Raw genomic sequence first — 23050 nt, 5'->3', positions numbered from 1 at the left:
CCCCTTTATTATGAAACCCCCCCCATGCAGTCAGTGTTCATTGAGTGTATTCTGCGTGTCCATTTAAAACATCATTTACATGTGTTAAATAGGAGCTACAGTTGTGAACAAAGTGGACATGGTTCCTGCCCTAGCAGTTAGTCTGATGGACACAAAATGACAAGTAGAGAATTAACAAATTCTGATCATTGCTAAAATAAAAGGTTTTTAATGAAAGGTACCAGCATTTTGATTGAAAGTCAATAGTTTCTCTGAGGTGGTGATGGTGACATTTTTTATCCAGAGTCCTGAATCCACACAGGGCCTATTAAAAGCCATGTTAATTTAGCTTGGGCTTTATCCTCTAGGTTGAAAAGTTTGAAGGAGAAATAACAAGATCATACTTGTGGTTTTTTTATTTTTTGTTTTCTTGGATGATAGTTTAGGAATCTGTTGCAGATTGTTTAGACTGTGTATAGCATTGGAGATTGGGAAAGGGGTAGATTCTGGTGAGAGAAATACACACACTTTAAATCTGATACTGTTATCCTTACTCAGTCTTCTAATGGGAAGAGGCAGGATTCAAACCCAGGTTTTCTAATTCCAGAATCCACCTACATTAACCATGCTAGACATTAATCCACCTGTCCTTAGTAAAGCTAGTAACTTTTCCTTGTAGCTTAGTAGTCAAGGAGAAAAGTTAGGAAAAAAGGTAAAGGAGAAGTGCTCATAAATTTGTACGTTTCTCTGTGCATTAACTAATCTTTCTTCCCCTTCAGGGTTCTCTTGGAACGGTTGATTGTAAATAGGCCACATCCTTGGGGTCTTCTTATTACCTTCATTGAGCTGATTAAAAATCCAGCATTTAAGTTCTGGAATCATGAGTTTGTACACTGCGCCCCAGAAATTGAAAAGTGAGTTCAAAAGTAATTTATTAATTGTCTAAGAATGAGAAACACATGATGGCTGTAGCTAGGGTGGGTGGTTAGCTTTCGCTATCATTAATACTGCCAGGCCTGAAATTTTTCTCACAAACTTGTAAATGTCTCTTTTTCAGGTTATTCCAGTCAGTTGCACAGTGTTGCATGGGACAGAAGCAAGCTCAGCAAGTAATGGAAGGGACAGGTGCCAGTTAGAACTGCAGCTCTGCTGTAAATGTGTCAGCCTGGAGGTCCCACTGCACCAGGTTTATAAACTGGCTGAAGAATCCTTTCAGCTCTTCCTGACTTTCCCAGCCCTTTGGTTCTCGGGTACCTGCCCCAAATACTGTTTGGGTCAGCTTCCTGTCTATGTGGGCACGTTCCAAAGTTTAAATGCATTTTTTTGACTCTTGGCCAAAATTTAGAAGATGCTGTGAATATCATTTTGAACTTGTGTAAATATATGAAAGATAAAACCTTTGTCTGGAACTTCTTGGGTTTGTGCAAAATGTGTCCAAGGCAAGTAGATAAACTTGGTACCTGCCCAGCTTGTAACTGAAAAGGCTGTTGATGCCATGCACTTGTCTGGGGATACAACATAGCTCCATGTCTTCGGACATTCCTGGTGTCCCAAAGAATAGCAAAAAAGCCAGTTTAAATATTGTGTAACTTATTTTTTTAATGATGTGGACAGGGGACCCTGAAAAATCACAAAGTTGTTAAAAAGTGTATGTGCTACTATTTGGTATGCTTAGGGAACATGGGAAGAGCTCACAATTGAGATCCCATGGATTTTTGTTTTGCCTCTTCCCCGGATCTAAAGCTGACTGCTGGGAGAGCATCATTTTCTCATTTCTACTGGAGAACTACCCCCTTAGGCCCCACGATGCAGTCAGCTCTTTTTATAAAGGGAAATCAAACCCAGGCCTAAAAGTGCCCCTAGCTCTCTCCTCATACTTGTGGGAAAGGGGACTAATAGTGTATGAATTTCCCTTCCCCATTATCCCAGTGAATAGCCATACAGGCTATGTTGAACAACAACAACAAAGTCAAAAGGACCAATACAGCCCCTTTTGTAAGGATTTTGAATGTTTTGTAAATGTATTGGTCCACGTGTTGTATTTTGTAGCCTTTCTAGTTCCTGGGCTCTTGGGTTCTAGCTCCCTTACCTGTATGTGTATGCATACTGTAGTCAAAACATTAAAGTCATGACACACATGTGAGTCCACTGTGCCTTTCTCAGTAGCAGCAGCCAGTGCTGGTGGTGAGGAGGAAAGTGGACAGCCCAGGCTCACAGAGCCTGGGGCCATTGGGAAACATCACCTCTTGCTGAATGATAGATCTTCCCCGCTTATTTGGCACGTATCACTGGAGCAGGTTTCTGTGATTGATTAAACATTTTTCATACCCCTTCTCATAGTATTTTGATATATATTTAAAATTTATGCCACTTAAAGTATACCTTACCTTTAATGATTGATTGTCAAGTTTTACAGCCACAGAGGACAAAAAGGTTCAAGATTAGATAGAAATTTCTAACAACTAAGGTTTGAATGTCATTGGTGTCTTAGGGTTTCTTCCCTAATTAAAGGTGAGTTGTGCCATCTAGAGTAAACTTCAGCCTCCTGAGGAAGTAAAACAATGGCTGCATGCCAGCGCTATAGCTCATCAAACCCTTGAACAGGAAACTAAGTCTTGGAGGGGAAAAAAGCTTGCTCAGAATAGACCCAGGTCTACTTTCAAAGTCCATGTTATTAAATGCTAGACTACAACCAAGACCTATTACTATCACATTTTTGCTAACTCTGGTTCCAAGTGAGAACACGACAGTTTTAAGATTTATTGGTCTTAGTAACCGTCAGCAATTTCCAAGTCAGCTGTGTACAGTCCTTAAACAGTTCACCCTTACCTCAGAGTTAACCTGAGCACACCACCTTTGCTACTTTTCCTTTTGGTATTTAATAAAAGGAAAAGCAAAGCAAAAGATCCAAATTTTTTTTTTCAAGCATCAATATTAGCTTAGAATAAAGTTCTTCTCGTCCGTGTTCCTTCAGGCAGCACAGAACCTGCTAACTTGTCAGTTCCAACAACTGATGTAAGATCATCTTCTGACCATAGCGAACCTGCAAGGCCTGCTGTTCCCTCCAGCTGAGTCTGGTGTAGACCTCATTACTTAGTAAATCTTGTTCAGATTTTAAGTCTGTGGCATACGTTTGCAGGGTCAACAAAACACTGTCCCGAAGAAGCTGTCTCCATGATGCTTTAAGTTTGGGGATATTTGTGATTGTCAAGCTGTCCTCTTCCCTTTTATTATCTCCCCATCCATCCTGGTCTTTAAACTCTCTGAACTCCTCAGCAGGCATGCATAGTACCTAGAAGCAATCATTGGGTCTTTTAATTATAATTGCCCTTTAATTATGAATTTCTGAATTTAGAAGTCTGTCTCGGCAGCATTTAAGTATGCTCTCCCTCCATCCCACATTTCTTTTCTCATTAGCTTTAACTAGCTCTTAATATTTTGGCCATTCTCAGCCCTTTACCTTGAGTGTAGTGGTCAGTTCCTCTTCGGTCAGTACCTCCTCACGTCCAATCACAAAGGCTCCCTCTTCTCCAACCATCTCCAGTTTGCATAAGAAATCCCAGCGTTCATACAGTAGGAGCCTCTCCGCTTCAACTTTTGTTCCTGTAGATAGTAATACTGTAAAGGTCTCCATAAACCCAGCAGTTCATTTCTTCTTACTCTACTACCCAATCTCCAAAAAACAGGGCAACTGCTATTTAAGAGCACCTGGGGTGGGGAATACAGACATGCCCACAGGTGTCCAAGATTGGATCATCAGACACTCACCCTGTAATGCTGCTTCACGAACTGTCACCATCTGAATGTCAGCTGTGTCATCCGTGTTGTCAGGATATGGTTCAGCAAAACCATACATATGAATCAGCTGCCAATTAGCCATTTGCCCATAAGTGTTGAAAATTTCGTGGCCTTTAGGAATGAGCTGAGTGGCCACCATCCGAAGACAGTTCTGAGGTGGAAGGGAGAAGCTGGGACCAGGCCCTTCGCTGGCCAGCCCCAGGAAGATTAAATCCCTCTTAGGAAGAGCTTCGCCGTGGATATAATTCAGCGATGGGACTGACGATATACCTCTCAGCGTTTTATTTTTAGTTCCTATGAAGATCCTGTATAGGCATACCTCAGAGATTACGTAGGTTTGGTTCCATACCACCACAAAAAAGCAAATATTGTCTTTAAAAAAAAAATCGAACTTTTGGGTGTCCCAGTGCATATAAAAATATGCTTATCTTAGAAAACAACTTTACTGCTAAATCAGTGCTAACCACCACCTGAGCTTTCTCTGAGTTACAATTACTGATCAGATCAAACAAATATAGTAATAGAAACGTTTGAAATACTGCAATTCTTGCAGTTGTAATTCTTCCCAAACTAGGAGACACAGACATGACGCAAGTGATGTTAGAAAAACGGCACTCATAAATTTGCTCAACACAGGGTTGCCACAAACCTTCAGTTTGTGAAGCACAGTATCTGAAGTATAATACGCCTGTACAGTACGATGGAGGAGGTAAGGTTTATAAAGGTCAAATTCAGCCTCACTGCTTTATTAAGTGCATCTCTGCTCGGTCATCTTCAGTACTTAAAGCTGTTAGCTTTTAAAAATGATTAAACCCAACTAGGGAATGGCTGATGGAAGCCAGGATTAAAAAATACCCATTCCCTAATTCCATAAACTTGGATCTTTTCTTGCAACTTCCCACTTAGCAAATGGAATTGATAAAACCCTGGTATCATCTTAGATCTGACCTATGATCATCCCCACTCCTCTCCCTTTTCCCCCCAAAGTAGTGACAGTAGAGCCAACCTCTGGCACCAAATAAATGATGGCAGTAGCTTAGCAGAGAAATAACCACAACTTTCTTTGTGGGTAGTGAGGTTTTGTGTTTGAACTATTTGAGTGAAATATGCAAACTGAACATAAGAAAAGCTAACTTCACCTATGCATTTTTACCACGAGGAGAACGGAGCCCACTTAGCCCAACTCTCAGGCCAGCATAAGTGACAGGCACTGGTTTGAATCAAATGCTTCATCATCAGTGCACATAAGAACAATAACTGAGAGGGATCCACTCACTGGAGAGTATTCTAGATTGGCATTATGATTGGCTAAGTGGTTTAGTATGTCTGCAGCAGGCACCATCAAAGGGGAGTTTGGCTCCTTTTCATCCTCCTCTTCCTCCAGTGGTTCCTGAAAGCTGCCACAGAGAGAACTTTGCTAAAGCCCAGTGTAGGGTGAGAGACTGGGGTGTGTTCACTGTTCTTTCCCCTCTTACCCCTCAACAGAGTTCTAAAGAAAAAAGCCCTTCAAGGTTCTGCTCACTGACCTGTAGGCCATCACAAGAGCCACGAGCTGGCGGTAGAGTTCCAGGGAGCGAACCCTGGGGCTGAAAAGATCCGGGTGGGCTTCCATGAAGGGCAACACGATGGAATAGTATTCGCTGCGGATATTGGCCAAGTCCTTTTCCACGGCCTCGGGTACGCCTGTACCCTGCAGCAGTCGCCGGCGCTCCTCCTCAGGCCTGCAGTGACACCCCACCCGGGTTCCCTTCACACACCCCACCGGGACTAGTGCCTGGGGACCCGGTCCCCGGGCCAGGACAGTTTGAGCCAGGCTCCGGTGCTGGTGCTCCCCACCCCTACTAAGGCTCTCACCAGAACATGGGGTGCTCCAAGCGGCCCAGCTCCGGCCAGAGCGCAAAGTAGGGGCTCCAGGGCGAGGCCGGGGCTTGCAGCTCGTGCAGCAGCGCCAGCAGCAGCGGCACCCAGCCCGACTGGCTCTGCAGCGCGCCTCGCTCTGAGGGAGACACGAAGTGAGAGGCACGGAGCTGAAAACCCTGGCGCCGCTCCGCGGCCCGCCTCTCCGTCTCACCCCCGCCGGCGCACCCACCTCGCTCCAGCAGGCCGCCGATGGAGCAGGTGTGCTGCGACAGGAGCGCAGCCCGCGGCACGGCGAACAGCAGCTCCCCGGGCTGCACGCTCTCCTGGGCCACCATGCCGTAGCCGGCCACCGTGCCCTGCCGGCTCACCGACACCTGAGCGGAGGAGCGGCAGGTCAGAGCTGGCCTGCGCCCCCCACCGCGCCTGCCCGCACCCCCGCCTCCTCACCTTGGGACTCAGCTCCAGCCCCACCTGCCGGCACCAGCTCAGGAAACCGGCCACCGGGTCCGGGGCCGCGTCGCCACCGCCCACAGGCCCCGCCACCTGGAACGAGCGAGCGCCGTGGAGAGGGCCCGCCCCAGAGAACGCGCGGGACGCGGGAGGAGACGGAGCCGCGCGCGGAGAAAGGGCTCTGGGTGGGGGAGGGGACGCGGAGGGGGCCAGGGACCCGTGCGAGCGAAGGAGAGGCGCGGGACCACGCTACGGGCAGGGTAGGGACGAGGCGCGGCGGAAAGGGGTGGGCCCCGCTCCGGTCCCCCGCGACTTACCCGCCGGCGCTTCGCCTGGGTCGCCATGGTCGAGGCCTCGCGGCCCCGCGAGTCAGGAACTCCGCGAGGGCGCTTCCGGCGTCCGGGGAAAAGAAGCCTGTTGGGGGCGGGGCCTATGTCCCCGCCCCGGCGCCACGTGACGTTCGTCCCGACGTCCACGCGGAGGACGAGCGGGGATTTGCACCTGGTCAAATCATTCCTCCGAAAACGTCTTTCTGGAGCCCGGGTGTCCCCAGCTGGGTTTAGAAAACGTGCGGTCGGGTCCAGGAAGACCTATCTCCTCGAGCCTCGTTCTGAGCCAGGCTCAACTCTCTCCCCTTTGGTCTCCCAAGAGCTGAGATAATTCGTAGTAGTCCAGGTGAAGAACAAAATTCAGTTTCTGGATACCAACGCGGGGCTTCCCGGCTGCGAGCGCACCCAGGTGGGCGTCCAGCCTGCCTTCCTGATCGAACCATTTTATTTGCTCAGAGCAGTTGTGTACCTCCGTGCGTTCCCGAGTGCCGTGGGGCAGGTTGTGTGTGTTTCCGAGGGGCATGGCAAGGGTTCCCAGAACTGGAATAAACCCCCTCTGCCCGCACTCTCTAGTACGTCCTTCTGTTTTTCATCACACCCACAGCACATGGTGGGTTTTATTTTTATTTACGTGCTTTATTAGTTGACACATAGCAGCTACCTTATGTGTCTATTTGAGTTAATGAGTGAATGAGTCAGAAATGGTGATTAAACATAGGAAAGTAGCATGCTGTTAAAATGAAGCAGGGGGCGCCTGGTGGCTCAGTCGTTAAGCATCTGCCTTTGGCTCAGGGCGTGATCCTGACATTCTGGGATCAGCCCCACATCAGGCTCCTCCGCTGGGAGCCTGCTTCTTCCTCTCCCATTCCCCCTCTACTCCCCCTGCTTGTGTTCTGTCTCTCCCTGGCTGTCTCTCTCTCTGTCAAATAAATAAATAAAATCTTAAAAAAAAAAAAAAAAAAAGCAGGGTTTTGAAGTTCTGCAATGCCAAAGCCGGCTCCTAGCTTGGCTGCTTCTTAGGGCAGATCCCTTATCCTCAGCTGTGAAACTAAGATAATATATATCCTGTGGAATTAATGTAAGGATTGGTGAGGCGCCTGGGTGGCTCAGTTCTCTAAACTCAGCTGGGGACACCTGGGCTCCAGGACCTTCTCAGGAGAAATGATTTAACCAGTTAAGCAGCTGCCTTCAGCTGGGGTCGTGATTTCAGTGTCTTGGGATCGCCCAGCCCTGGGCTCCTGCTTCTCCTCTGCCTCCCCACTCCCCCGCTCATGCTCTCTCTCAAATGAATACTATCTTTTTAAAAAATAGGATTGGCAAGATAATGCATGTGGTAAGAACTGGAAATAAGTGGATCACCTAGCTGGTTCCGTTGGTAGAGCATGTGACTCTTGATCACCGGGTGGTCCTGAGTTCAAGCCCCAAAGTGGGGGTAGAGTTTAAAAAAAAAAAAAAACCTGGAAATATAAACATGGATGGGAACTCCTGCATACTCAGTCCCACCTGAGCCCAAGCAGCACCAACCTCAATGCTGCCTTCCCAAAAGCTTCTGGGGATGGGCCTGGTGTTACTGTACTCAAATTCTTCTTTATTAGTTTGCCAGCACAGTTAACTCTTCTACTTTGACAAGGGTTTTTATTTGTTTTACATTTTGTCATCTCAAAGTTTCATGACATCAGCCACCAGAATACACAAAATTAGGTTCTTCACTTTATACAGAGAGGAAAGTAATAAACTCCATTAAAAGTTCACTTTGACCAAAGAGACAACCTCCGATGGAAAACCACACGCAGGAAGACCCAATATACATATATATATATAATGTATAGATATTTATAGATATCTCATCTGAAAACACAGAAAAAAAAAATCCAAGGTCTGCAGCACTATCTACAGTAAGAGGGATTAATTCTACCAGCTTTTCAAACAGTCACATTTGATATTCAAAGGAAGCACGTGAGTGAATAGAACTGGGGACAGACTAACACTCCACCAGGCTCTAGAGCAGTCTAGTAATGGCTTAAGATTCTAGAAGGGGGTGATACGTGCCAAGGAAAGGTGGATGCAGGTATCCGCTCAGCCTCAGAGCACCCCACACACAACTGTCCCCTCCACAGCCCTCCAGTTTTCATTGCGCTCTCCCCTCCTGTTTCAGGGTTTGTGGCAATTGATTTAGGCTCTAAGACCAGTGACTCTGGCTTCTGGGCCAGGAGATTCTCCCTGATAGTGTGGGTGGGTGGGATGTGTCTGGCACAGTCTTGGACTTCATGTGAAAGGAGGGGACCAGGGTGTGTGGAGAGCCTTTCTCCTTTGCCTGGCCCTTGTTCACTTTAGGAAACTTCACCTCCCACCCCAGGACCCAGCAAGCCCCAGCCCAAGCCACTCCAACGGTCCTGAGATGGCAGTGGGGGCCTGCACAAGTCTCACAACCTTAGACCATTTCTCTCCAAATAAACTCTCTTCTTTGTTAGTGATGCCCACAGAAAATATTGGCATAGCTTGACCAGGACCAGAAAGAACACCATGTTTCCGGTGGCCTCGGACACACTGCTACTGACTGGGTTGTCCTCCACGGAACTGGGAATCTCTGCCACACACTGCCTCCAGCCACATACTGGCTCCTGAAGGCAGACACCATGAAGTTCTGGGGTGTGTCCAACCCTCATGGGCTATTTCAGCAATTAAGCTCAGCCCCCAGATCAGGTCCCAGTGGAGACAGAGGATCAAGTAACTGTCTACCTCAGGGCCTTGGCTCAGACATGGGACAAGGCCAGGAGGTGGTGGAGTGTGTGGGCTGAGACAATCTGTGGGGTTCCTGCATTTTAGGTCATCTGTGTTCTGTCTTCCTTGGGCAGAGAAACCCTGTTCAGTCCCTGCCTGCCTGGCCCGACGTCACCAGGTCAGCCCAGAGAGCACCAGGAAAACTGCTGCCTGGCGGGAGCGCCCCCTCGTGGCTACGGTTCAGATGATTGTCACATGTGCAAAAAGACAGAAACGGATGTGCTTGGTGGAGGAGCCGGGGAGAAAGGGGTCCGCAGAGCTCCAGGGCTCCTGCCTCCTCGTGCTCCCCAGTGCTGCCTCCTGTTTGTCACCTCAGTACCTGAGCTGGACCCTGTGCTCCTGCTGTCCCAGCACACCACCTCAAAACCCCGCCTATCTTCAAACGTGCCTGCCCAAGGGGTTCATCCCATGCTTTCTTCAGTCTAGGATATTATCCTGGATCCTGCCTAGAGAAGGACTTGAACTCTCTCCTTAGCAAATCCCCTTCTTCCCCGTACCCCGCCCTGACTGTGGGGAGTTGGAAGAGGGGACTAAGTCCGCCAAGTTAAGGTGAGTGAGGTGGTGGGGGTGGGGAGGAGTGAGCCTCTCAAACCACCCGGAGACTGTTCTGCAGCATCTAGGATGAATCCCCTCATCTTTTCAACAAAAGAGAAGTAAACCCATTTCCTCCCCTTGGCCTTCACAAAAATAAACTAAAAGGAAAATGAGCCGGCGCGAGGATGGCAGTGGGACGTCGATGCGGGCGGGGGCAGGTGGGTGTCGCTGCCGGGCCAAGGGCTTCAACAGGACACCTCCATGGTGTGATTGACCTGGCCCAGCCCCTCACTGCTCTCCGAGTGGGTGCAGGCCTGCGGGCGGCTGCCATCCACCGAGCTGGCGCTGGTGAGAGACGCGGTACGGGAGCGCGCGAGGCGGGTCATGCTGGCCGAGGGCACTGTGGACAGAGACGGGAGCGGGCGTGAGGGCGTGCAGGCGGGGCAGGCGCCGGCAGGGGGACAAGGAGCGACGCAAGCGAAGCGGCCAGCAAGACCCGTTCTGCTGGCGGCGCGGGGGGCCCGTGTCAAGCCGCGGCTCTGGCATCTACTCGGACAAGCCGGAGGCATGCAGCGCCAGCGCCAGGGGCTGAACCCAGGAGGCGGGGGGCCAGCAGGACCCATCTCACGACAGTGGCCCAGAGCTATGGCCAGAGCGGGGTGGTCTGACTGGGTACGCCTGAGCCGGTGCAGGGAGGGGACCGATTTCCAACAGTGCCTCCCTCAAGACGATGACGGGACAGGGCAGCAGGACTACTGTCAAGGAGGACAAGGTGCGGAGGCCACAGACTGCCTTAAATCTAGCTTCCGTCAGTATTCAGACTTTCACAAGCAAGACTCAGGGGGCAAACTCCACCTGCCTGAACGCAACTGGCCACCCATCCAGCTCGGGCATGGCTGGACACCCTTGCCCCCAGGGCCAGGCCTGGGTTTTCCCTCTGTGAGGCTCTGGTGCCAGCTGCCTGAGCTCTGAAAGCCACGTGGCCCATGGCACCCCAGAAGCCAGACGGCTCTAAACCTCGGCCAATCTAGAGCCCGGATATGGGACACCAGCCCACTTAGGCCCAGGATCTGTGAAAAAGCAGGACTCTTTCGGGCTTTGGAGGCGAGCAGACACATGAAAGTTCCAAACCACGGCAAGAGGAGGCCTGGCTGCAGCACCGCACAGAGGAAGGAGCAGGAGGGTACTGGGGTAGGGGTCCATGCATCGGGGGAGAGGCCGCGGGGCTACCTGCTCCTCCACTCAGCCTTCGGTCCTTCAAGTATGCAACTAGAGAGAAGACAGAGCCAGAGGGGCGGGGGGGGGGGGGAGACACAGAACACGGGTGAAGAGCGTGATCCGGCGAGGCCAGGGTATTGCGATGGGTCCGAGAGGAGATAACAGGACAGGCACAGAGCAGGCGGGGGCCGGGCCAGAGCCTCAGGAAGCCCACCCCTGCCCACCCACCGCAGCAGCAGCCCTGGAGGGAGGCCTGACACCACGCTGGGGGCACTCCTCTTGCCCCTGCTTCTCCAGCCTGGGCTGCGGCACTGAGGGCCCCACGTCGAGAGGGGTTTGGGGGCCCATATTCTTAGCAACAGCAGCCTCCCCTTTCTTCTGGGCCTCAGTCTCCCCGGTACAGTTTGGGGGAGGCCTGTACAACCTCCTAAATCCAGCCCGGCTCTTAGGCTGCCTGGTGCTGATGCTCCCGGGGCCCTAAGAATATGCCCCAGCCTAACAAGCATTGCTCGTCTACCCGTCTGTTCACTGGGCACCCCTGGGCTCAGGCCCAGCCTCAGAGCTCCTGCCATGTATTATTGTTGGCTTGGGCCTCTCTTTGCCCTACTTCTCCACGGAGAGGCTGGCAGGCCCCTGGGGGCCAGAGGAGGTTCCACTCCTGGCTTCCCCCACAGGCCTGTCCTTCCACGGAGGCACAAGCTCCAGAGGCTGAAGTCTCAGGGGGAGACATAAATTCAGGAAGAGAAGTTCTGCTTCCAGCAGGAAAGACGGGTATATGGGGGAGAGGGGAGAAATCAAGGAGATAAGGTGCGCGTGGGCGCGTGCGTGCTAGAGGTGCTCAGGAGCAGTCTGGGCACCTCATCCCTGCACAAGGAGCAGTTTGGAGAGGGGAGGCGGCGGCCACTGCCACCCCACGGCCCGTTACCCTGGGGTCTTCACGTATGCCGCCCTCAGGTTCCGCTGCCTTCAGCTCTCTCCTAACACCACATGGCCCCACGTGCCTTCCTCAGGCCCCAGACTCCAAGACCGCTCTAACGCCCCTGATGCCGTCCCCCACCTGCGACAAGCGGTACAGGTGCTCCAGGTCTGGCCGCGGAGTGGGGTGTGCCTTTCTGGGCAGGACCCAGCCCGGGCTCTGGTCCCCCAGGCCTGAAGAAGAGCCTACACGCCACGTCGCCATGAGAACAGCGTCCCAAAGCCTCCCCAAGGGCATGGGAGAGCCAGACGCTGCCTGGGGTCATCTCCTCACCACTCAGGTGGAGATGCCCCCCCGAGAGTCCCCAGTCGTGGTGGGGAGCACGTGGTGAGTGGCACGGCAGCTGGGCCCCACTAACACAGATCTCCTGTGCCCACAGGCTGCTCAGGGCCACCCGACACCATGCGCCGCCCGCCCACCCGTCTCTAGGGCGGGGGCAGGGGGAGGTTTACTTACTGTAGCCCATGCCTTGCAGGAAGTATTTGAAGGCCTCAGTCAGCTTTCCTGGCTGCAGGACAGAGGGACAGTCACATGCTTTGATTGGCTGCTTGGGGCTGGGGGGAAGGGAGGCTTCCCCCACCTGGGCTAGAGAAGGGAGGGCCAAGAGTCTCACCTGTGTGACCTGGGGGAGCCCCCCGGAATCTGCCATCTGCAGGGAAGAGAGGGGGGTGAGCTGAGCAGGGGCACCCTGCACCTTGCCCAGGCCTCGTATACCCAAACAGGCTGCCCTGAGCAGACACGCCGGCCTGCCCCCACCCCGCTGGGACCCCAGGCAGGCCCCGCCCTGAGGCTGGGCCCTTGGCTGGGGAGGAAGGCCTCACCTTCAGGAAGGTCGTGGTGCCTGGATCCAGTTTGGAGTTGCACTCCACCTAGGGGCAAGGTCCGCAGCGTAAGGCAGCCCCAGCCCCTGGGCTATCAGGGGAGCCCCTACCCCAGGTGCTAAGGCAGGTTCTAGTCCCAGAGCGGGGAGGCTCTACTGGCGAGGAAGGGTGTGCAGGCTGCCTTCTGAAAGTCCTTCTGCAGATCAGGAAGCAGGCCCCCGCGCCCTCCCCGAGGGACCCGAGACCCGTGGACTCCACTCACAGCAGCTGGCAGGGCGGGAAATGGGTCAGTGGCTGGGCCATGTCCCTACAGGGAGCCAGGGCCACCTCGATGGGAGTGGCTGGGAAAGTGCCAGGGCCCATAGAGGTCAGGCAGGGAGGTGAGGGAGGAGGGTCAAGTTCGACAGGAGACCGAGGCCTCTGCCTGGGTCCAGATGGTCCATACAGCCCATTCCCCTGAGCCCTCAGGCACAGGGAAGGTGTCCTAGTTTCCAGGGACACTGGAGGCTGCCCTGGGTACTCCTGGACCCTCGGCCTCTGTCCAACGGGGACATGATGCCCCGGGCTGCCTGCTTCCAGAGTTCCAGTGGGAAAAGTGACAATACCCAAAGGCAGCGGGGGTGCACGTGCTCGGGGACTATTTCATAGCGAATGAAGCAAGCTGTACAGGAGAGAGCTCGTCTCCAGAGACGCACCCCGAGGTGGCAGAGACCGAGGTGGGGCCGCGCTACTGGGAGGGAGGGAGGGGCTGACCCGCAGGCGGTCTGGCCCCGGCTCCCACAGTCTCTGCTCCCTCACTTGAAGGGTGGGGCTGTGCATGGTGGATGCTGCGAGGCAAGGTGGTGGGGCGGTGGGCTGAGAAGGCCGACAGCCAGTGCCTGGCCCTGACGGCCTGAGGCCAATGACACCCTTACTCACGCCTCCCACCCCCCAGTCGGGGCAGAGCCCCTCACTCACCACCCCATCCTCGGCGGGGGCGTTGTCCCCGACCACCAGCATCACCGGGCAGCTGCAGACACAGAGGAAAAGGGCTGTCTGGCCTGGGCAGGGGGACGGGGCAGCCTGGGGGTGCGGGTCACTCACCGCAGCGTCTTGGCATTGGGCACTGTTCCAGGCCGGTTAATGTCCAGGTCTCTGCGGCTGCAGGGAGAGGCCGAGGTAGAGGTGGGCATCTCGGGATGGGATCCCAGGGCTCTTCTGCCCCAGGGCCCTACCCCAGCCTCCCACAATGGCAATTACGGCCCAACGTCATGGTCTGGGCCCAGAGTTGGGGCTTATGGTTACTGAGTTGTCTCAGCTGTGGAAAAGGCCTCCCAGATCCCAGCTGGAAAACAGGGAGACAGGGACATGCTCCGCACAAATAGGGAGTCTTCAGGCCTTCTCTCATGCGGAACTTCTCGGATCCCCCAATTCATGCCACCTGGGCCCTCAAATTTGGCTCTCGATCCCCCCTCCCCCCCGAAGCACTGCTCTGACAGGTACCACCACCTGCGCATGGGCTCCAGGGTCACAGAGGGGAGCAGGGCTTGGTCCTCTCATTCTCCACTGTATCCCCAGCAACCCCCCCCCCACACACAGCAGGCGCTGAATAAATATTTGTACGAGAAAGGAAAGAGGGAAGACCCGAGGGCTCCAAGGAGCACAGCCTGAAACACAAGGGCTTCCTCCAGCCTCCTCCCCATCTACAGCCCCGAGGTTCAGGCTGTGGGGGTCAGCGATGTGGCTCACATCCCCCGCTGCTCCGGGCTGAACCACAGTGCCCCAGGGGAGAAGGCATGCAAGAGCCCGAGAACCAGAGTCCGCAGCCCTGCTCCCCGTCTGCCTTTCAAGGGGGGGTGGCCCTGAGCCAGCGGTGATGCCCCAAGCAGCTCATCTACAAAATGGGGAGCGCGTGTCTCCGGCCTGCCCCCTTCTACGAGCAGCCGGCCATACTGAGGGGATCCCGGCAGAGCGGGCGCTGCCCGCACCTGTTGTACATGTTCCAGAAGAGCTGCAGGTTGGCCTGGTTCACCACGTTCCCGATCTGCTGCCGGTAGCTCTGCACCAGCTCTGTGTTGTTCGCCAGCTCCTCCTGGGCCCGGGGGGACAGAGGGGGGGCAGAGGGGGGAGGTGCGTGGAGGGGAGCGGACAGACGGATAGACAGGGGCATGCAGGTAGCATAGCCCCCGTGGCCCTGGCCCCAGGCCCAGCAAGGGGGGGGGGGCGGGGCCCCCCACATCTGTGTCAGCCCGGTAGAGACAGGTCAGATAACCCTAACCCAGACCTCCTCCTCCTGCCTGGCTGGGAGGGTGTAGCCGTCCTGGGCACCCCAGAGAGTGGGTGGAAGCAGGCCCTCGAGAGGCTCCCGAGACCCCCAGGTCAGCCACCACCGCAGCCCCCATGGGGGCCCCACCCCCTTACCTGGCTGAAGAGGTGGGATAGCACCGTGTCAGGTAAAGTGCTCGTGAGGCCGGAGAGCTGTGGGCCGGGGTGGAGGCCAGCGTCAGTGCCACTCCCCACCCTCCCCACCCTCCCCAGCATCAGCGCCCCTGTCTAAGCGGACCATGCTCACCTTGGTGGCCGCCCAGTCGATCCAGCCTTTGCCGTTGGGGTCAATGTTCATCAGCACCAGCCCCTCCACCAGGTCAGGGAAGATGAGCTGCCGTGAGAGGGAGACAGGAGAGTGTGTAGGGAGCCCCCGTCTTCCCCCCGAGAACACGGGCTGTGAGGTGTCGGCCCTGCCTATCTCCCAGGTGGCTGGAGGGTCCGAGGAGAAGGACGTGCTCTGGAAGGGCTTCAAGACACCGCAGATGACTCAACTGGGCCACAGCTGGACACCTGCCTGGGCTCCCCTTCCAGCAGCCCCTGCTCGTGCTCCTCCCCGCCTGGAACCTTTCACAATTCTTTGACTGATTTCGAACCTATGCCTATGGCACTGTTTTCCGCGCCTTTTAGATCTTTGAAGATGCTGTTGTTGTAAAACTGAGGAGTAAACATCTTCAATGAAACATCTGGTTTCTTTGCTTTCGTAGAGAAAGAAGCCCTAGTGAAGCAGGAAACCGACCTTTCCAAAGCCTGTGTTCTGTTCGATTGTACAAGAGATCGGAATGATTTCTTCGGGGGAAAACGGTAATATACATACGACACTGCTTTCCTGTTGAGTTTTTCTGGGGGGACAGGGAATGGTCGGCAGCTAACAAGGGGTTAAGTGCTGAAATTCACACTGGAGTTCAAAATGCTTGGCCTTTTCTTTTGGAAAAAGACATATTTTAAAAGAAAGAAAATATTTTGAATCCTAAAAATTCTTCGGAGATGGAAAGCTTGTGGGCTCTGACCCAACGTGATGTTTCTGAAGCAACTTTCTTTAAACCTTCCAAACTTAATGCAAGTGTCACTTTTGGCTAAGAAATGACTTGTGTTTAAATATTACCCTAATTAGTGTATAAGGGACTAGGAGAATCCTTACTTAGTGGCTGGAGCAATTCGTTGTAGTTTGTTACAGAAATTTTGGCTTTGGCTCATGGTGAAGCAAGTTATCGTTTATAGTCTTTTAAGGAAATGCGTGGAAAAAGCAACCTCTTTTTTTTTTTTAATTTCCTTGGGTGAAAAAAGGAAAAAAAAAGGGGGATTTTCTAAGTGAAGAGCAAGTGGGGGGAGGGGAAGGAACAGGAAGAAAGAGCAAATGCTCCTGTGGTTGAAGGGTTGAGGGGAGAGGCCAGCCCTGGGATGGGGGTGGGAGGAGGGAGACTCACCGCGAACTTGGCCAGCACGTAAGCTCCGGCTCCCACTCCGATGCCAATCACGTACTTGAACCTGGTGGAAAGCATGACTGGTCACGCCAGCGCCAGGGGAGGCACTGCCCACGATCGCCCTCAGCTGGTGCCTGCTGGCTCTGCAGTGATGGGGGCACCCTCCGGCCCCCAGCCCAGGGACAAGGTCTGGGCGGGGACTCACCCAAAGTGCTGCACCACGCTGGGGAGCATGGCGGCCAGCTGCTCCATGGAGGGGAACTGGTACCTGCAGGCAGAGGCGGAGGTCAGGGCTGGTACAGCCTGGGCCACAGAGCTGGGAAAACCTGCAAGGGGGCTCCCCGGTACCTACCCCTGGGGAAACTGCGACGCCCCCACCTGCTGACCAGGGGCATCCACATGGCACACCACGAAGTGTTTGGTGATCTCCTGCATGTCCTCGAAGTTGAAGAAGGTGTTGAAGCACAGCTTGTCTGCAAAGACACACCTCTCAGCTGTGGCTCAGCAAAGGGGTGGGGAGGCCTGTGGCCCTGAGAGGCAGGGCAAGGTGGAGGCGATCAGCCTCAGGGTCCAGCAGGGGCACCAAGGCCCACACGGCTAAGGTCACAGAGCGGAGTATGAGTGGGGATCTAGGGGGCCCTGTGGGGAAAGAGGGGAGGCCGAGGAAGGAAGGATGGGGCCAGGGTGTACTTACGATTGAGGCCCACGTCATGGTAGGTGAGGATGGCCGGGCGGTTCCCTTTGGGGGAGCCCCGGATCACCACGTGCAACAGGCCGTAAGGGGTCTCGATGTCATGCTCCTGGAGGGGAAACAGCACTGGGCACACTGGGCGGCCCTCGCTCCTGGCTGTGGGGCAGCCTGGGGGCTGTTGGGCCTGTGGTGGGGCCCCTACCGCCCAGCAGGGGGGCACCTTATTCTAATGGCGCTGAGCAGCCCCCAGGCAGAGCAGACCGGAGGGAGTACCCCTTCCGGGAGGTGTCTGGTGCAGGGACAACGTGTGCTGGCATGCCCAGGGAAGTCTGCTAACCAGTGGGGTGGGCTGCCACTGCCCAGGCCCTGCTGCTCTCAGCCCCGCAGGGTCCAGTGAAGCTCATTCTCTCCGAGTCACGGCAGCCCCTCCAGGACAGCACGCCCACCCCAGCCTGAGTCCTGCCCTCGCCATGTTCCCCCACTCAGAATCCTTCAGGACTGCTCTTGAAGGTGAATGGCCTCGACAGCCCTGCCTGGAACGTGCAGTAGCCGCCAGCCCCCGTGCCCGCCCCAGTTCCCACCTCCAGACTCTTGCTCGTGTTGTTCCTTCCACCTTGAATGCCCCTCCCCCTGACCTCCAAGGCCTCCCAAAGGCCTTGTGCAGTGACCACCCTGGTATCCTCCTGTGCTCACGCCCCTGATTTTGTGGCGTGGGGTGGCTAGTCCTTCGAGAACCAGCGCTGGATGCTCAAGGAGGAGGCTGATGTGCTCGGGCCTCCTTGAATCTTGGGGAGGGGCCCCGGGGGCTGGTCCCTCTGCAAACTAGTCACTTTTGGCCACTCGATGGACAGACTCCAAGAGGTCTGTCCGAGCTGAATTAACAGCCTTCCCTGCACCACGGGGAATGCTGTGAGTTGGCTCTGTGAGTAGGAGGTGGGGCTAAGGTCAAGGGCAGGAAGTGACTGACCCCCAAATATGTGCTAAGTGCCAAGCATGTTATGCATGCATTTTCCCCTTTTGCACATGGAGGACACTTAGATTCAGAGAGAACCCAAGTTCCTGCTCCTGATGGAAAAGGGGGGACTCCGGAGGCAGGAGACAGCTTCCTGGGGTCTGGTCTTCCTGGGTCAGGGTTCAGAGGAACACTGTTCAGGCCTGTGTCTCCAGCAGGGAATGACAAGGTGGTGTCACGCCCACAGCCAGAGGCCACACACACCCTGGGAGCCACAATTCTGCTGTGAGGCCCTGTTAAATAAACTTCATGTCCTCTAAGTGTGCCCAGGGCCCCCAAAGCCTCTCCACATCCTAGGCCTGTCCTCCCTCAGGGTCAAAACAAGGAACACCTTCCTCCTCACTGACGGCTGACCAGCCACTTTTCATGTGTCTCATTTACTTCTCACAGGAACCCAAGCCCCAGAGGAGCAAACTGAGTTTGGGAACGGAGAAATGACTTGCCCAAGGTCAAACCCAGAGAGGGCTAAGCAGGCCTTGCCAGGTGCCAGCCTCAGGCCAGGGATATGCCCTGAAGGCTCCAGCCCACAGATTTCCAAGCAGGCAGCTCTCCACAGCCTCCTGTCTCTGCTGGGGGCGGCCATACTGCATCCTCCACCAGCCCCCACACTCTTAGCTCTGGAGGGCAGGGGTTGGGGGCAGGAGGGGCGCCCATTGCACAAGAGCTGTAGTGCGCTTCCTACGGTGTGAAGGGCGTTCTCCGTGGGGGTCAGCTCTAGCCCTCCTGAGTACAGTCAGGGCCCAGGGCAGCAGTCTTCCACCCGCACACCTGCACCCCCCCACCCCAACCCCCGCCATGGCTGTGCGTGAGGGGTGTCTACCCCTCCCAGCCCTGGTGTGACCTAGCCGTCACCATCAGCAGCCCCTGGACCTCGGGACTAAGGCGTAGTGCTCTCCGTCTCCTCCCCCCCCCCCCCAAAGGCTTGGCTATCCAGGGCCAGATAGGCTGTCCAGGGCAATGGCCCGGTTGTCCCACACGGCCCAATGACTTGGCTGAACCCCCTCCCCCACCGACCCAGGAGCTCTGACCCAGCTCAGCCAGACAGGAGCTGAGAGTCCCCATCTCTCGGGGTGCAGCACAAGAGGGGCGACCTGAGGGCCACAGCCCAACAAGCTCTGAGCCCCCAGCCCCCAGGACCGAGCGCGCCCATTGGCTCCCGCTGACGTCAGAGCCCCCGCCTCCAGGTGGGCGCCGGCACTGCCGCAGCAAGGGAGGGGGCTCTGACGTCTTCTCCGGCGGTCAGTCTCCCCTCACCCGTGACCTTGAGAGTTGCTGGGTTTCAGCCCGTGGGAGGGGGTGAGGTGCTGGAGGGGGGCGACTAGTACGATTCATTCAATCAACCACAGCAGCAATTCAGCGGACTGGGGCTGCACCCGGGGTAGGCGCTGACATCGCTGCCTGGGTGCAGGGCGGCCCGGGGGTCTGTGCCCCGGCAGAGCAGGCCGGGCGTGGGGTGGAGGAGGACGCGTGCCCCTGCTTCTCCCTCTCTGAGGAAGAACAGCACCCCTGGGCACTGCTGCCCGGGCCCCTACCCCCGCAGGATCTTGGCTGCAGCCTTGCCTGTCCCTACCCACTAGGTAAGACACTGCGACCCTCTCCTCACCTCCCCTCCCCCCGCAGGGACCTCGGCCTGAAGGCCGGGTTAGCACCCCGCCCAGTCCTCCCCGTCTCAGCCGGACTGGCACTGCAGTTCCCTGGGGACCGCAGCAGAGCTGCCAGCACCTACTAAGGGAGGGAGAGGCTGTCCTTCCGTTCTCACTCCGGCGCAGCCACCCAAACAACCACGACAACTCTCGTGGGGTCAGGACACGTGCGGGGAACAGAGCCTCCCCCAGCGCTGAGGTGGTCACAGGCCGGTGGCAGACACAGCCAGGCCCCTGCGCCAGGCCAAGGGCACACGGTCAGTGGGAGGTGCGCGTGCTGGCACCCGGGGCCACCCCGGCTTGCGGACGGGTCACACAGCTCATTCCCCTTGCTGCAGATTTCAGCCCTTCCCCGCAGGCCCTGACCAGCAACTAACCCCTAGCCACTGCTGCAGGGGGACCAGGGACACTAGAACCTACTGGCCTTGCCTCCAAGATGCCCAAGGTGAGGCAACCGAAAGCAGCTCTGCCAGCAGACAGAGGCGGAGGGCTGTCCCTTCCTCCCTGCCCACCTGGCCGCCCCCAGAGCCCTCACTCACCCCATCCCAGCACTCCGGCATCTTGCCGAGCGAGAAGGCGATCTGCCTCTACCAGGCAGGGCAAACAAAGGCCTGAGTCACCAGGATCCAGAGGGAGGGGGAGACGGCAGCGCTGTGATGGGGCGCCGCTCCCGGGCCATTTATATGCAGAGCCCGGTGGCCGAGGCCGGCCCGCCTCCCCGCGGGGTTTCAGAGCAGCCACTCGCTCTCCCCGAGCCCCCGCTTCCAGATTGGCAGTTGGGAGACGAACCTGGCTCTCATTGGCTTCCGAAGTCCTCGCTCACCCCAGCTCCCGCTCCTCCTCCTGCTCCCCCCTCCCCCCCAGCAACACAGCATCCTTGCTGGTCCCTGGGCCCTGCATCCCGATGGCCCGCAGCACACAGGCACACCCCGACAGCCGCAGCTGCACGCGGGGTCTTGGGAAGATGAGACAAGAAGCTACCCATACAGGTGTGTCCTGTGCCAGGCACCCAGGAACCGCTCATGGATACCAACACCGGCACAGGGCAGGGAAGGCCACCCGGGCATGCCCCAGATGGCACAGCCCTTGCCCCGTTCCCTGGGGTCTGAGACGGCCCGAACGCCAGCCTCCACCTCAGGAAGGTCTGGGTCACTTAATCCTGAAGGGATGAGGTATTGCCTGGCTGTCTGGGGCCATCTTCTGTCGTGACTCTGTTCCAGGGACTGCTCTTTCTCCACTCCCCAGGGTCTCCCCTGGGGCAGCCCCAGCTCTACCCACAGGTATGCCTGGTGCCTGCCCACAGGGCTGAAATGGGGGTTCTGGGGGCAGGGGGCCTGGGCCGAAAGCGGGACTAGCGGTATGGTGGGGCACACACCCCCATCCTACAGCGAGGGCCTGGAGGCCACAAAAGGAGAGGAGGAACAGGGGTCAGCCTGCCAGAGCGGAGGTGCCCACCTCCTGCAGAACCCCCGCCGCCCCCCCAGCTCTCCTTCCTGGGGCCACCGCAGGCCCCATGCCCTGTCCTCCTGAAGAGCAAGGAGCTGAGTGGGGAGCTGGCTAGAGACCCGCAGGTAGAGTAAACTGGGAAGGAGGAGGCAGAGGAGAGGAGAGGAAATAGGTCAGGGAGGGGAGCCTAGGAGGGACCCCAAGGACTGAGAGAAGCAGGAGCAGCTCAGAGGAGGGTGCTGGGCGCCTGTGCCCCCATTCTGTCTCCTTCACGAAGGAACACGCCACTCAGGCCCGCATGCCCCGCCACCCCTGCACGCTGGCTGGCAGCCCTGCGGGGAGGGGGTCACCTCCCCATCTCTGGGCACCCAGTGACCTGGTCAACACCTGCCATGTGTGCTATTCCCGGCCACGTCCTCTGCCTGGGGCACACCAACAACTTTCCCTGCCCCACCTGTGACCTCTGGCTCTGGGGGCCCAGCACTCTGTGCTCTCTCAGGGCAGCCAGGGTGCAGAACCGGGCGTCCCCCTGCCCCTCATGGGCTGGCCATGCTCCCTGCTCCCCACAGCCAATCTGACACAGCCCGCCCCTGCCCTGTCCACTTAATCCTCCTACCTGCTCCTCAAAGGGGCAAGTTGCTCCTTTGAAGAGTTGCTATGAAGACAAGAGCTCCATGAGGGGCTCCAGACCTGACCTCATGCCTGCCCAGGCCCTACCCAGGAGAAATGGGGCTGTCTGTGTGCCTCTCCACACTGTTGGTCCTTTCCCTGGATTGTGACTGGACAAGGCAGGCTCAGATACTGCCAGCCAAACCTAGGCCCCAGTCCTATCTCTCTCACTTCTCTGCTGTGTGACCCTGGGCAAGTCAGTCAACCTCTCTGAGCCTCCACATCTGTAAATGGGAGACCAGCTGTGCTGTCTGGACAGGTAGCTGCAAGGATAACACATAGTCCTCACACCCCTCTGGAAAAGGGTGAGAAAATTAGAGCACAGAGAAGTTAACTGTCCCACTCAGCCAGTAAACACGGAGCTTACCAGCACCTTCACGCTCTGGGCCTGCGGTCACATTATTAAGACCAGCAAATGCTTATTAGCATATCTCCCACTTGCCAGCCTCTTCCAAATGCCTTGCATGTGTTACCTTATTTTATCCTCTTAAAATCCACTTTACAGATGAGGAAAATGAAGCACAGAGAGGTTCTGTCATCTGCCCAACACTACCCAGGACCAGGAACTGCCTCTGACTCCATGCTCTGGTGGCCATAGTCACAGGGAGCTCGGGATCAGAGTGCTGGGTCTCGGGCATCGCTCCCCAATGCCACGAACACCTGGGGAGGTCCGAGCTCTCTGTCCTCACTGTACAAGTAAGGTAGTGACGTGCTGGGGGTCACATGGCCCGTAAGTGGCAGGGATAGGCCCTGGACCCAGGTCTGTCCATCTCTTGTTTGTCTTGCCTCCCTGACTGGCTTTGTCCATTGAGGCAAGGAATGAAAGGGGATAAAATCCCTGCCAGGCCCTGGCCCAAATAAGGCTCATACATCCTTTTAGCTGCTTTTCTAGAAAAAAACAAAAACACAAAGGCGCAGCCTCTCTGCGGGGTAAGTGGGGTAGAGGAGCCGGTGCCTTTTAACACATGCTGCCCTTTACCAAGCAAAGGGTCCCGAACACGGCTGGCAGCAGCCCTGGGCTAGGCCTGCCCTGCGGGGCACAGGTGCAAAGGACCCCAGGATTCCCCTCGCCCCTTTCCCCACACCCCCCAGGTGTGTTTCGGGGGGCTGGCAGT

At 56.1% G+C, this 23050-nt stretch overlaps 3 protein-coding genes across 21 annotated transcripts in view; 1 reads left to right on the top strand and 2 right to left on the bottom strand.

Moving 5' to 3' along the window:
* The window catches only part of CNOT1 (CCR4-NOT transcription complex subunit 1), a 106332-nt gene extending 104215 nt beyond the window's left edge, over positions 1-2117 (top strand). For all 14 annotated transcript variants that reach the window (XM_048223587.2, XM_048223583.2, XM_026494889.4 and 11 more), the window contains 2 exons: positions 759-893; positions 1037-2117. In XM_048223587.2, the coding sequence (XP_048079544.1) occupies positions 759-893; positions 1037-1115 (214 nt within the window). In that variant the 3' untranslated portion in view covers positions 1116-2117. The remainder of the gene's footprint in view (positions 1-758; positions 894-1036) is intronic.
* Positions 2118-2708: 591 nt separating this feature from the next.
* SETD6 (SET domain containing 6, protein lysine methyltransferase) lies at positions 2709-6569 on the bottom strand. 4 transcript variants are annotated; one of them, XM_026494893.4, is made up of 9 exons: positions 6405-6507; positions 6085-6180; positions 5867-6011; positions 5632-5773; positions 5304-5498; positions 5054-5174; positions 3748-3928; positions 3440-3582; positions 2709-3271 (listed from the first exon to the last, which is right to left on the bottom strand). In XM_026494893.4, exons 1-9 carry the CDS (start codon positions 6429-6431, stop codon positions 2969-2971), a joined length of 1353 nt encoding a protein of 450 aa, XP_026350678.3. In that variant the 5' UTR covers positions 6432-6507; the 3' UTR covers positions 2709-2968. The 4 variants fall into 4 exon arrangements, with proteins under 4 accessions (XP_026350678.3, XP_026350677.3, XP_026350682.3 ...); XM_026494892.4 differs by lacking the exon at positions 5054-5174 and having other exon boundaries at positions 3748-4082; positions 6405-6569; XM_026494897.4 differs by lacking the exon at positions 5054-5174 and having other exon boundaries at positions 3748-3965; positions 6405-6564.
* Positions 6570-8029: 1460 nt separating this feature from the next.
* NDRG4 (NDRG family member 4) overlaps positions 8030-23050 on the bottom strand; it is a 65138-nt gene continuing 50117 nt past the window's right edge. For all 3 annotated transcript variants that reach the window (XM_057314361.1, XM_048223758.2, XM_048223757.2), the window contains 13 exons: positions 17169-17274; positions 16827-16947; positions 16680-16742; positions 16478-16538; positions 15298-15384; positions 15147-15203; positions 14714-14817; positions 13830-13886; positions 13704-13755; positions 12747-12794; positions 12539-12574; positions 12382-12433; positions 8030-10131 (listed from right to left, as the gene is read on the bottom strand). In XM_057314361.1, the coding sequence (XP_057170344.1) occupies positions 9977-10131; positions 12382-12433; positions 12539-12574; positions 12747-12794; positions 13704-13755; positions 13830-13886; positions 14714-14817; positions 15147-15203; positions 15298-15384; positions 16478-16538; positions 16680-16742; positions 16827-16947; positions 17169-17274 (999 nt within the window). In that variant the 3' untranslated portion in view covers positions 8030-9976. The remainder of the gene's footprint in view (positions 10132-12381; positions 12434-12538; positions 12575-12746; positions 12795-13703; positions 13756-13829; positions 13887-14713; positions 14818-15146; positions 15204-15297; positions 15385-16477; positions 16539-16679; positions 16743-16826; positions 16948-17168; positions 17275-23050) is intronic.

Source organism: Ursus arctos, unplaced genomic scaffold (assembly GCF_023065955.2).
Source record: "Ursus arctos isolate Adak ecotype North America unplaced genomic scaffold, UrsArc2.0 scaffold_19, whole genome shotgun sequence".
Taxonomy (NCBI): domain Eukaryota; kingdom Metazoa; phylum Chordata; class Mammalia; order Carnivora; family Ursidae; genus Ursus; species Ursus arctos.
Note: the sequence above shows the minus strand (reverse complement) of the source record. Positions and strands in the feature narration are given on the sequence as shown.